This window comes from Geospiza fortis, unplaced genomic scaffold (assembly GCF_000277835.1).
Source record: "Geospiza fortis unplaced genomic scaffold, GeoFor_1.0 scaffold58, whole genome shotgun sequence".
Lineage (NCBI taxonomy): Eukaryota > Metazoa > Chordata > Aves > Passeriformes > Thraupidae > Geospiza > Geospiza fortis.
This window is the reverse complement of record NW_005054359.1, coordinates 699922-713559: the sequence shown is the minus strand read 5'-3', so window position 1 is coordinate 713559 and position 13638 is coordinate 699922. Positions and strand designations below refer to the sequence as shown.

The 13638-nt window shown below is 44.3% G+C and overlaps 1 protein-coding gene across 1 annotated transcript; it reads right to left on the bottom strand.

The window, feature by feature from the left end:
• Positions 1–2313: 2313 nt before the first annotated feature.
• RNF152 (ring finger protein 152) lies at positions 2314–6949 on the bottom strand. Its single transcript, XM_031059291.1, has one exon. It carries the CDS (start codon positions 6722–6724, stop codon positions 6113–6115), a length of 612 nt encoding a protein of 203 aa, XP_030915151.1. The 5' UTR covers positions 6725–6949; the 3' UTR covers positions 2314–6112.
• Between the last annotated feature and the right edge of the window lie 6689 nt (positions 6950–13638).

The following is a 13638-nucleotide window of genomic DNA, read 5'->3' as shown; positions in this document are numbered from 1 at the left end:
TTTAGTCCAAGTCCTGATCTTCAGTGACGATTCAGTATCCTAAAAATTTCTGTACATCCATCAAGTCTTTCAGTGAGGTACAAAACTGCACTTTTGAAATAGGCTGCATCCCAGCTCAAAGGTGTTGAAGAAAAAGCAAGATCTGGAGTTTTAGTGACATTCTTGAGACACAATTTGACAGAAATTACATAAGCAGGCCACTGCTAAACATGCCTAGTAGATGTTTTTGCACATACAGATCTGAATTTCCAGGCTAGTGTCTAATCGTGTGCTCATTTTCAGGTGTCCTTTCTTTCTCCACCCACTCTTCACTCTTTCAAACCAGTTAGGCCAAGTCTGTATGTTGCCTTCCAGCTTGCAAGAGTGCTGTATGCAGTCCTGTTTCAAAAGAACTCCAGTTTATCTTACAACTAAAAGCCCAAGCATCTGGTTGTTCCCTTTGGATGCCTATTCCAGCCTGGAGGAACAGAGGAATGTATGGTTCCTCACCTGAACTCCAGAAGAGGCGTCAGCTGTGGAGCAGAGTTCCATCCAACAGCAGTAGGAGCTGGTTTGCAGGGGACAGCTCAGAGGGAGTAGCAACTCATCTCACAGAAGATCCAGGTAATCATAACAAAGCTTCCTGCTACCAAGCTATCCCAGCACCATGAAGTACATGACCTTCCTGAGACAGAACAGCCTTAGGATCTTTCAGCAGCCCTCTTGATGAGGGCTCTACGTGAGCATGTGCTGTGTGCACGCCCCCCCTCCTCCCCCACACCTTGCCCAGCACGGGAATGTGTCCCTGTGCTCATATGCATAGGTGCTCCGTGTATGCCCAAGAATTCCCATTTCATCCCCACGACTATGTGCTCCAGTGTGAAATGGATGAGGAGAGTGAAAACAGACTCATGTACATCTGAAGGGGGAATGTGGGACAGACAGGAAATGTTTTCTTCTGCCTGTGGATCTTAACTAATCCTTTGAATTGACTCTGACATTCAGGAACATGATTAGCACAAAAAAAAATAGAGGATTTAGAACTATAATAAAAATATATTGAAGCATAAGAAAATGCTTGAAAAATGCATTTTCCAAACATTCATTAAGCATTAAATTTCACTGATCTTGGAAGGTTAGTTTTTTTTCATCAGAGATGCTCAGGGCAACTTAGGAAATGTCTTGAAAATTGTTCAACTTGAGGCTGAAGCAAGAAGCTTTGCTTGTTGACGCAAGTATGCAAGAGGTAAAGTGACAAAGAGAGAGAGCACAACAAGCCCAGCTGTCAGGCCTAAGAACACTGTACAACACCAGAAAGGTCACTAACATGTTCTAAATCCACTGCATTTACAGACAATCTTGTCCTACTGAAGCTCTTGCTCAAAAACTTTGCCTTCAGGGCCAGCAGATCTTTCAGCAGCCTCCCAGACACTGCTGGGATTAATCTGCTGCCATGTATCTTCTTCCCTCCCTTCTCCCTCCATCCACCCACAGAAAAAGGTCTGGGAAAAACAAATCTCAAGCCATACTTTCTGTGCCATTGGGATAAGGAGGCATTTCATCCCAACACTTAATGGAGAGGTGTTCACTCGACATGTGAACATCTCCTGCAGTACTCATGCAAGTGGCTCATGCCAGTAGGCCCCATTCCCTGGGGCTAGCGTGGCTGTGGATGGTGGGTACAGATCCATTCTCATGAGTGGGAGGGAGCAACATCCTCTGCTTCCTGGCATTGTTGTGAAAAGATCCAGAGAACACAGGCTTGGCTCAATTTACATGACAGACTGGTGTCTGGAGCTTTTGCTCCTGGGACATCTACAGAAGAGTTCAGACCATGTATTAATTGTGTGGCTTTGGTTCAGCCCTGCTGTGAATGTAGCAAAATCAGTGTGTATTATCAACTACCCTTACTCCAGAAAATCATGTTCACTATCAAAAAAAGCTGGATGCCTATAGCTCCAGCAATCATGTGACTGGGAAGAGAAGCTCAAGGCAAGAGGGAACCAGTGTACCAGTCTGCACAATGCAGGCTTAAGTGAAGGCCAGCATTCCCTCATTCCTATAAGCAAACCATTTACTTAAAATGTTTAATTTTATTAAAACAGAAAAAAATGTTTGTGGCTTAGTAGTCATCAGCTATAGTTCTGTATTCCATACTAATTAAAACTTGAATGCCCTTTCACTATTCACCACAACCCATACTTTACACATTGCCTTTAAACACTGAGTGATTAATTTCCGCCACTCTCTCATAAAATATGGAGCAATTCTGCCAAATTCCCTTCCCTCTTCATATGATGGCAAAATAACAGAGGAACCATAATTCACTTGCTATCATTCTTTTCCTGCTAACGTTTTATTCAGAATGAGCTTCATTAGTAAAGATGAAACTTTGGACTCATGACTGCTCCATGTTTACAAAACATACAGGCTCATTTACATCGTGGTTAAGCATGAACAATCACTGAACACACAATTTCCTAAAAAAATCCTGCATACCAAAATTGCATATTTTGAATTTTTAAAATTCACTAAACAAAATTTCACAGAGTGAACCCTAAAGTCTGTTTGCCAGCAAAGCACAAGCCAACAATGGAAGTTGGGACCATCCACGGAAAAAACTGAAACTGGATCCCAACACACACACCTTTCCTATTAAACAAGCAAATAAATACACATTCATACAGAGTAATGTGCTCTAAAAATGCAGGTGCTTGAATAATTACCCACACATTTTAGCATTTTGGTTTCTCAAACAGAACTGAGTCACAGTAAGCTTCTGTCTTTCTTTTTGGTGGATTTGGGCAGTGACTTCTTACTGGACACCAGAGAACAAAAGCTAACCTGGAACCTGATGATTTTGGCACAAGTCCAAATGTGTTTCTCCACAAAGGAAAGATACAAAGACAAGGCTGTTTTTTAAAAATAATAATTAAAAAAAAAAATAGCAGTACTTTTTAATGCCAGGTATTGAACCAAGGAATGGGATAGACTGCACTGCATTTTTAAAGTAGTATGACTATTGACATACTTGAGAAACATTTTAACACTGTACATTACAACAAACTATTTAGTTCATTTCTACACAAGTCAGCAAAAAAGCTAGGTGATCTAACATATATGACAGCTGCAAATTTAAAATTCTAGTCACAGTCTAAAGCCAGAACAAAAACTTTTCCAGAACTCCTATTTATAAAAAGGAATGAACATACACACCATGCGTGTACACGCACGCAAAAATCTTGAGGTTTTACTTATTGCTCTTACACAAGGCTGTGAGCAGGCAAATGTCTGGATCAGAAATTAGGTCAAACATGCATTTCAGCAGGCACAAAAGTACAGGAAATTCATATTAACGAAACAATGTACTGTGTTACGTAGTACAGGATGGTATTCTGCTAATATAACACTTAACGTCATTAATTCCGGATAAACTCCAGGTTTGCCTGTTGTATAATGTGTTATGCAGTGTGGTATTTTAACCTAATTTCTGATTCCTCTTTTATTGTGCACTCTCCATAGGGAGATGAAGAGGGCCTTTCTTTGCAATGTCGGAGAATCCTGGGCCTCAAGAGCTTCAGTCGGGCAGGTATGGCTGGAAGGAGGTAACACTACCACCACTGTGTCACCAGGACCTGCTCCTTGACTGCCTCGCGGTTTTGTGCATTCACTGATAACTCAGATAACAAATGCAGAAGCTGGCACAAAATGCACCAGCATTGTTCTCAGAGCATCTTTCACCTATGCCATAAGCTTCTGGTACACCCAGCAATTGCTACGGGATAAGGCAGTAGAGGGTCAAGTCCTGTGTCTGGTCAGTTCCTCAAGAGTCTTGTAAAAGGCAGGATTTTTTGTGAACTGGCTTTCCTTTACACAAAAAGCAGCGTAGCATGGATGTCAATAGAAATCTGGCTAGCTACTGGCAACAAGAGACAAGCACGTTCACAAGACACATTTGGGAATACCTGGTGTTCCCTACTGCAACCACATGAAACATGCTGCGGAGAGGTGTCCATGTAATTACAATACTTGCAAGTCAGATTCAAGGCATACTGCACATGGGCCTTGCACAAAAAAGGCATTGAATGTTTTATCTGAAGACTTTTTTTTTTCCCTGTGCTATGCATACATGTGACAGTAGATAAAAATCAGCACAATGGTTCCTCTCCCTATGTGAGCAAACACACATCATCACAACTAAGCACCCTATATTCCATTCTTCCCTTAATGGAAATCAAGGAAGAAAATGGTGGTTTAGAAACAGGGAGGGAAAGAAATCCAGCATGAAGTCAGAGGTATTTTCCTGACAGAAGTGTGAGCTGAGAATGTTTATTGTGAACAAGCAACTGGATTTTGTGACAAAACCAGAAAACCAAGGATGACTATGGAGCCAACTTGGGCACTGCATAGTCAAAACTATGTTATAATATGGCATTCAGCAATCTCCAAGAATTAGAAAGAACAGTAGGTAGACAACAAGAGGACACGGTTCAGGGAAGCTACGTCTTGTAATCACAAAAAGAAGCAGTGCAAATAAACAGACTTTTCTGTCTTATTAAAGGTCTGCCATATGCCCCTTGATCCAATCCCTAAACCTCATGTAAGTTTCAGCAATCGGACTTGCCAAATACCTAAATTCACACTGGGCTCTATTTTACTTATGAGCAGTACTACTAAAGCTAGTGGGACTGCTTAAAGCAAGATGCTGCTGCAGTGAACATTCAGGAATTTGGCTCTTCCCAAGAAATGAACTGCAAATGACTGGGGTTTCATGACAGTCACAGGAGACTGTTATGAAAGGGAGGAGGGACACTTACTGTGTTCGTTTTTCAAATTTGTCCTCATGAAATCATCAACACTAGTAAGACTGAAACATGGGAAGAGGCTCTGTTAAGCTCACCCAGACATTTCTGACCTCAGGACAGTCACAGCAGTTTAGGAGGAGTGGCTCACCCAGTAAGAGATTAGGCTGGCCTGGATTCTTCTCTGAGATACATCACTGCCTCTTACTAGATGACTGTGTACAACAGTCCTTGGTCTCAGTTCCAATGGTGAAGCTTTCTTGGAGCAACACCTCTGTCACACCACCCACTAGTGCACACTTGCAACTCCTAGGAAAGAGGGAGGCAAAATAGATCTAGATTCTTCATAAACAAGTAACTAAACCTAACCTGCAGAAAAAGAAAATTAAGAGCAATAGGTTATCACATCCTCGCAGGATTCCCAGGACTTCTCATGACCCATTTCTTCACTAATGGCTATGAAGGTCAGGTTATCAGGAAGTCTGCAGCCAGACTGGAGGTAAAACAGCATGTCCAATGTTTACCATGCAAAGCCATTTTCCCATAAAGCCAGTGAGGCAGAACTGTTTTGATTGCACTTTTTAGGTATCCTTTCTAGTCCACTTTGAATCCCTTCTTGAAAGTGCCTTCAAATAAAAGATGCTGGAAGTACCACTTTTCTGTAGTTGAAAGAAATGGGGAAAAACAGGGGCGAAAAACAGAGGCAAAAAACAGACACCAAGGAAGAAAATAATTGCTTGTAAAATGCTACCTTTTAAAAACTATTGTACAACTCCCTAACTTGGTTTAATTAATGCGCCATTTAAAACATATAAAATACTTTACCAGCTACATGATTTCTCTGTTTTATGAATCTCCCTCCCTCCCCTCATTAAAAAATAATGCATGTGTGGACTGGTATTGAACAGCTCGTACAGTTGTGTGCCAGTTCTCATTTAATTCTGCGTGGAGCAGTTTTGATTTTAATACACTGTGTTTAAAGAAGAGCCCATACTGTATACTTCACAGTATAACCAGCTACATGGAGGTCTTTAATCTCGTAACACAATAAAAAAAGATCACTGTGAAGTTGCAGTCCCTTTGATAAATGGTTGAGGAGACACATGCAGTCCTCCTCAGTGCCACTGCCGCCAGACACGGGATCTGATTTTCTCCGCAGGTTGCCGACAGGCCTGATGCCACCCCTCCGGGGCCACAGCCAGGCGGGCACCACTGCCCGGGTGCACAGCGTCCTGCAGTCACTGGGGAAAGCTGCACGGAATTGTCTTGCTCAATACCACCACCACTGACCCGACCCAACCTGACCCCGGGGGAGCACAGCCCCCGCCGCCTCAGCCGCAGGAGATCACCGTGAAGCGCTTGGAAATGCACGACATGTTGTGGAGGACAATGCCCAAGAGGAAGACCAGGACACAGGCCACCAGGATCACAGTGCACACCCCCGACCAGGTGGAGCTTTTCACAGCGCCTCTCCGGTCTGGCTCCTCTGTTCCTGTCTCGGTGGGAAGGCCACCCTGCAGCGGCTGCTGCTCCGTGGGGATCGTCACCACCGTCAGGGACTTCTGCTGGCTGCCAGGCAGGAGACGGCAGCCAATGTCTCCCGGCAGCAGCGCCCGCTCCTTGGAGAGAGGCAAGGGCAGCATGTAGCACCCATTGCTGGGCAGTTTGATGAAGACAGGGGTGTGCTCCGAGGTGTGTGGGATGGCGATGACGGCGATCACCTCGGGGTCATCGGGCAGCTGTGACACAGAGTACCCCGGAGGCAGCTTGGTGATCCCACGGCACCAGGGGCAGCGCAGGTCCTTCTGGCTGGTCCTCATCTGCTGCAGGCACACGGAGCAGCAGGTGTGCTTGCAGTCCAGCAGCTTGGGCCGCCGGCGGGGGCTGTAGTAGTTGAAGCAGCTCTGGCACTCCAGCAGAGAGTCCTGGGATAAGGTCTCCATGGCGGCCGGTGCAGGGAAGCACAGCAGGCCTTGTGGTAAGCCTTGATGCCCCAAGGCAAGGGGTAGCAGCCTTCCCACCACTTCTCCTCAGGGCAAGGGGTAGCAGCCTTCCCACCACTTCTCCTCAGGGCAGCGCCCACCTTCCCAACGCTGCTTTCCTCAGGGCAGCACTGGGCCGCAGCTACAGAGAGCACAGGAAAACCTCCAGCCTGAAACTTTCAGCACCTGAGACAAACAGAAGAACATGAAAGAGCAAGTTATTCACAGGAGCCTGTGGGAACAGAAGGGTCCAGCCAAAGGAGAATGGAAACTAGCACTAACTTTGTTGTCTGGTGGGAGAAACAAATTTGTTATCCTTCACTAGAAAGCATCTTCCCACCACCTTCACCAAACAGCGCAGTGGCATAACTTCCAGTCAGTCATCAGTACTATCACTAGGTCTCTTACTGGGTTTTTTCCTCCTAATTTTCCCAGCAATCAAACCCCCATCACCCCATCAGTCCACCACTCACGGTTATATTTATGCCCATAACAGAAGTGGCTGTATACTTCACTAGCCAGGTCCCACAGAAACAAGCTCCTGTCATATTTACAGCACTTTTCAGCCCTTCCTGCACCAAAACAATTGTTCTCACTTAATCCTTTAAATCCCTGAGGATTTTGAGCTATTTGGCTCAACTGCCAAGTCTGCATGAAAGGTGGGGGAAAGAAAAAGTATGTTTAAATGGAAGCATTTCCACAGGCTCCTGAACTTGTGCCTGTGCACGAATGAGCAACCAAGCAACTATACTGCAACACCTGCATTTGCACATAATGAAAAGGAATGGTATCATTTTCAGTCAAATTGACTGTTTGCTCAGTTACACAAGCAGCTTGTTGAACATGGCCCTCTGAAACATAGACCTTCTCACTAATGAAAACCTCACCTGGGACAAAAGGCTCTGCTTAGACCCAGGACCACTGAACACCACAAAGAAAAGAAATAAAACAGAATAATAACAGAAAGAAAGATAATGCATTGAATTAAAAGCAAATTGTTACTGATCTTTTAAATCCTTATAAAGGGATTCCCTTTACAATTCCCATTTTCCCACTTATTACTTACATCTTTGCCAAGAAGAAGGCATCTGTGTTTTCCTGCAGTGCATAGTTCAGCTTTATTTGATTTTGGTCACTCCAACACAATTAATATGAAGGGGTGACAGTTTTACAACATTTTACACTTCCTTCCTGTGTTTGAAGAAGTATCAGCCTGAATTTGCTTCCAGAGAATAAAGAAAACCCATAATATCTGCAGGGTGACCTTTGATCTTCTCTTATTGCAATGTTATTTCCAAACTAGAGTTAATACCCAAGGACCACAGCTTTCAGAGGAACTTCTTTCTTTCTATACAATAACTTCTTGCTCTCCGCTCTAGATTATAGCAACGAGGTTGCAACATACTAATCAATGGGTGATATCAGAAAGACAAATATTGTAGTTTAAGAAGAGAAGGCAGGCATAGACATGGGATTTGCAACCCAGAACAGCGCTCTGGACCTCACTGTCCTCCTGTACCCTGCTTCTGGCAGTTACCAGTATTTGAACAGGGAAAACAAAATTCACGTCACCTCTTCAGATGCTGACGACTGGTCTCACCGACACTGGCAGAACTGGCCCTGCTTGCAGATTTTGTAACAGCAGTGGATTTTGGCTCATAAGATGCTTCAACAAACATGTAATGATAATCCTGACTTGGGGGGGGGGGGGGGGGGGCAGTCGGAAGGCAGGAGCTTCTGAAACACATAAAATGGCTACAGGGGGAACTGGCACACCCTGTCCACCAGCACTTTTGGGATGCTTTATCTTAATGTGGCACAGAGACCACGGCTGAGAGAGACCCCCACCATTATGAAGCCCATGGGATACCAGCTGCACACCAGCACCATGCTACACAAAAGTGCCAAAAGATACTCTGTGTAGTGGGGAGTTGAACACTGCTGCAGAAGGGGCTACACATCTGTGTACAAGCCACAGAGAGAAAGTGGAAGAAAATGAGGAGAGGTTTTATCTTCCTTATTTCCTTATCCATTACTATCTCCATATCCCTATGGTACAGGCACACACAAGGGAAGACTATCAAGAAAGGAGCTGACACAATAACAGACTAGCATACAGCTGAAAGAGAAAAATGAAAGAGATATCCATGATGCTGGGCAATTTCTGGCTGAAAAAAAAAATATTAAGAGACAATGGCCAGAACAGAAATTAGTTACAGAAACTCTGAAAAGAATCAATGAAGCCACCAGATCCAGTTTTCAGTCACAATCAACTCAGCAGATTTGCATTTTCCACAGAAGTATCCATACAAATCTGCAGTTACAGACCATCCAAATCAAAGTCGAGCTCAGACAGTACAAGACACAACTCTTACCTGCTTTATCTGCCAATCTATCAAAAAAGCCTCAGGTATAACAATACTGCAGTATTACAAGAAAAAATCCCAATGCCGAGAAATTCAGAAATTAAGGCTTATCATAAAATCACAGACGAAACTCAAACATCATCTAGTTCCAACACCCCTGCTGTGGGCAAGGACACCTTCCACTAGACCAGGTTGTCAGAGCCCCATCCAGCCTAGTCTTGAACACTTCCAGGGATGGGGCAGCGACAGCTACTCTGTCCAACCTGTTCAGTGCCTCACCACCCTCACAGCGCACGCTAATATCTAACCCAAACCTACTCTCACATGACTACTCTGCCCAAGGACAGAGTGGAAGTACTGCTTCTGCAGATGAAAATCAGTCTATCTGCAAGGTCAGGAATGGGCTTGCCACCTACGTGACAAAAACTGCTCATACTTTCCCAAAACATCTCAAATCATAATCAGAGGTATGGATCAGCAGTAATGACCAGTAAGTACAGAGGTTAGTATGATTCCTTCAGAACATAACTAAATTCAAGTTAAAGAGTAGCCACAGCCATCTAACCCCTTGACCTTTGCTGACATTGCCTTGTTCAGAGGTTGGACGTGCAGCTTCACAGGTGCAATGCAACTCTATTTCCAACCACACAACCCTCTTGCTTTCTGCCACAGCTCAGTTTCAGGATAAAAGAAAGTCAAGCCATCATCTAGAAGAATCTATTTGAAACAAATTTGCACTACATATAAGAAGGAAAAATCCATGGGAGCTCTCAGGACTCTTCTACCGCAACTATGCCAAGAGGAGCAGGCTTCCTCTTGGGCAGGAGACCAAGCTCTTTAGCTTGTGCTCAATGCACCCTGACACCAGCTGAAGGTGCTGAGCTGCCACAGGTGAACAGCTCATTCAAAGCTCACCCAGACTGGACTCTTCTCTGGGCTTCAAGCACAAAGACAGAGGCAGCCAGAACTGCACGTGAGGGTACAGGTGACATCAAGTATCAGCCAAAACCATTGTGGTGTCATTTGCTCTCGCCACACAGTGACACCCAAGATGGGCACGGGGAGTATTGACAGAAGAAAACAGAGTGGGGAGAAAAAGCAGAAAACACTGTCAGGGATATCCACAGGTCTCTGCAAAAGTGATAGCACATGTATATGTGTGAATAGGGGCACATGTGGAATGGGGTCTATGACAGTGAAACCACAGACACAGAAGCAATAGCAGCTACAAGCAGTGACTGCCTGGCACAAACCTGATAGCCCTGGAAGTTCTTTAGGGCTGAGATCTAACCTGTAACACAAATAATAACTAACTGGAAACGAAAATCCACAAGATCCAAAACTCATGTGTCAGAAAGGTGCAGCAGGAGCAAAAGCAGCAAGAAGAGACAGGCCATGAAAAGAAGCCACTCTCCCTTTCCTTTTCATTACATCACCAATATCCACAAGGTTGCCAGTGGCTGGCAAGGAGAGGAATTCACAAGCCGTTACAGAGACCCACGGAGAAACCTGCAAAGCTGATGACCTCTGCAGCAGCCAGGTGGCTGAGAAATGGCACAAAGGTCCTCCTTGCAGATTTGGGCTGCCCTTTGCACAAGCCATGAGTTTTTCAAATTGTATGACTCAATACCAATAAAGCTCTGAAGAATAAAGCAAGTATTTCAGCTATCTGGTAGTCATGCTATCTGTTCTGCCAGTACCTCACTGGAGACCACAGCAATGACCCAAGTTCCCTCTGGGTGAGCAGGAGGCCAGGAATAGCAAGGCATCAGCTTCCTATTACTGAAGAAGCAGAAGGGGCATTTGTTGCTCTTACTATTGACACCTTCCCAACACAATGTGGGGAGATGCTGTGGGAGGTGAACAGATGAAGGTTGCTGTAGCTGTGACAGGGAGAGGAAGAAAGCACAAGTTTGCTCTGCACTAATGCTAGCTACAAACTGGCCAGGTCACAAAAGACAGCTATTTTTGGAAGCCAGTGCGAAGCAAGACACTGAAGATCCAAGCCCAGAGCTGTACATAAAGTCAGAGAACACAGTAATTAATAGCAAATCCTTGCCTAGCAACACAGTATTTTTCCTATGTAAGGATAGCCCCTGTTATATTAAGCAATGGAAACCACAGCCTTGAAGGGGTGATGCCTTCACCGAAGGACTCAGAACTACCTTAAGACATATTTCTTAACTTACTAGGTTCCAAAATTATATTAACTTAAAAACCTCAAGAATATACTTCAGTGATGCCTATGGAATCCCATACAATTCACAGATGACTAAACATCATATAACATTTTAAAAAGCTGGCTCTGGGGCATGCTGATGTAGTTAACTGATCACTAAGAGAAAGCCTCAAAACCTTTGCACAGACTTACAGATGGATTTAGGCAGTCTACTTGCTGTACAGCGAGGTTGTAACAGAATTTCAGCAAGGCAGTGCATCGACCATACTTCACCTTTACCAAGAAAGGTTCATTATGTAAACTCCCCAAACACATTAACAATTCTTTGGCTGTATTACTGAGTATGTATGATTTATGAAGAAGAAAGAATAATTCGTTTCAGGTGCCCTTGGGCTGTAAAGGAGATGGGGTGAGGAGGGAGTGCTGTTCTCAATAGGAGAACTAATTGCAAGAATCATGTGCCCACAGACATGGAAGGAAATGTGTGCTACCGCCGCTTCCAAAGAGATAATTGGAAGCATTTCTGCTACAAAAATTCAGCATCGGTGAACGTTTTTCACAAATTCACATTTGGACAAAACATACTCGGGCTAACTGCAAATGCCCAGGATGTACTACCTGATTTGCCCTGAATATCCTTCACTAAATGATCTTATTTATTTTTAGGCTGTTCTGTAGCACTAATTACCATAGTAACTGAGAACAGCACAACGAACAATTAATTTATTCATCACAACACCCTTGTTAAGAGACAAGTATTATCATCATTATATTCTTTCATCATCTAAGAAAAGAAGCACTGAGAGACGAAGCCGTTGGTCCAAGGTCATGCAAGCACCACCCAGATTGCCTCAAGTTCCAGTACAATTTCATCACAACTCTACTTTTCACCTCACGAGCCACAGGGCAGAGGTGACAGATTCTTTTCTGCAATAAAGCTCAGAAACCTACACATTTTTCCCCACCTCTTTTAGCTGGCAGCATCCCCACGGTATGCCTTGTACTTGGGGGGGGGGCTTTCATTAAACATATCAGCTTTTTCACAGATTATGAAAAACACGAGAGCCTGTTCCCCAGAAGCTACCTATCTACACTGGCACAGTTCATCTCCCATACAGATTACTACTGAGAAACTATATGCATTTTGAGGGACATAAAGCTAACAATAAAACAGCAAAGTAAATCCATTCTTCTCCCCAGAATTACCTGTTCTCCAGGAACCTTCCTGTAAACCAGGCAGCCTACACTCACCATCCTTTCCATTTCATTATTCACAATTGCACAGAAATATTGCAGAAGGAAAGTATTTTAATTTAGTCAAAGCTTCAGCCAGTGCAAGCTGTCACTGCTCCTTTAGCTTTAGTCCAGCCCATGCCAAGATGAGCATCTTGGTATACACAGTCCTGGGTGCATAAAGCCACAAAAAAATAAAGCTGAGTGAAACTGTGATATATGAGTCTGTAATATCCATGAACCAGCACCAGGGGATCCATGCTGATGGCAAGAGAACCTGCTGTGCATGATCCCAACAGCGCACATCAGACAGAACACCAGTTCGTCCTGCCTCTCAGGCAGCTGAGAAATCAGTGGTGGGTAACAAAAAAGGAGCCTAGCTGCAAGGTATCATTCCACAGCATTTACCTTAGAAATTGTCACCAGCCAGCCCTAGGAAGAGGAGACAGAGGCAGAAAGGTCACCTACAAGAATGTAATGAGATGTAGACATTTATGGGTTTGGAGCAAAAACAGATCAGGTGAAAACACCAGCCTTTGATGTTTAGAGAAAACAGAGAGAGACTCATATGCTGCTCCGTGTTCCATCTCACATCACCAGCAGTGCTGCTCCCTCTCTTTATCTGCAAACTTTGACACGTCCACATTCCCTGCCTCCAAAGACCTTATTTTGGTCAAATATGACCAGGATAAGCTGCACTTTGTTCCAACAGCAAACACTACTAATCACCTGCAACGTGCCAGGTCAGCAAACATTTCATCCTGCTCAGGCAGAACAGTACAGCTGTTCTGTATGATATGCTCATCAGACAGTTTCACATGAGGCACTTTACAAGTGAAAAGCATTATCTGAAATTAAAATATTCCACAGAAATATGCCCATTTCAGACAGGCAGAGACAGAGGGTGGACAGCTTTCCTGCCTCTCAGCAGCCCTCTGTGCAGGTGATCCTAGAGGCAAGGTGATGGGAGCATGATCTGCTCCTCACCAGCCCAACTCTGATATGTCTGCAGGTTCTTGACAAGGTCAATTGTCAAGCTATGGTTCTCTAAGTCTCCTAGTCCCCCTCCATGCTGGCAGAGCACGCCCAGGTGCAGT

What these genes read in the sequence shown, in the direction of transcription:
- RNF152 (XM_031059291.1), bottom strand. Translation starts at nt 6,724, where the DNA reads ATGGAGACCTTATCCCAGGACTCTCTGCTGGAGTGCCAGAGCTGCTTC.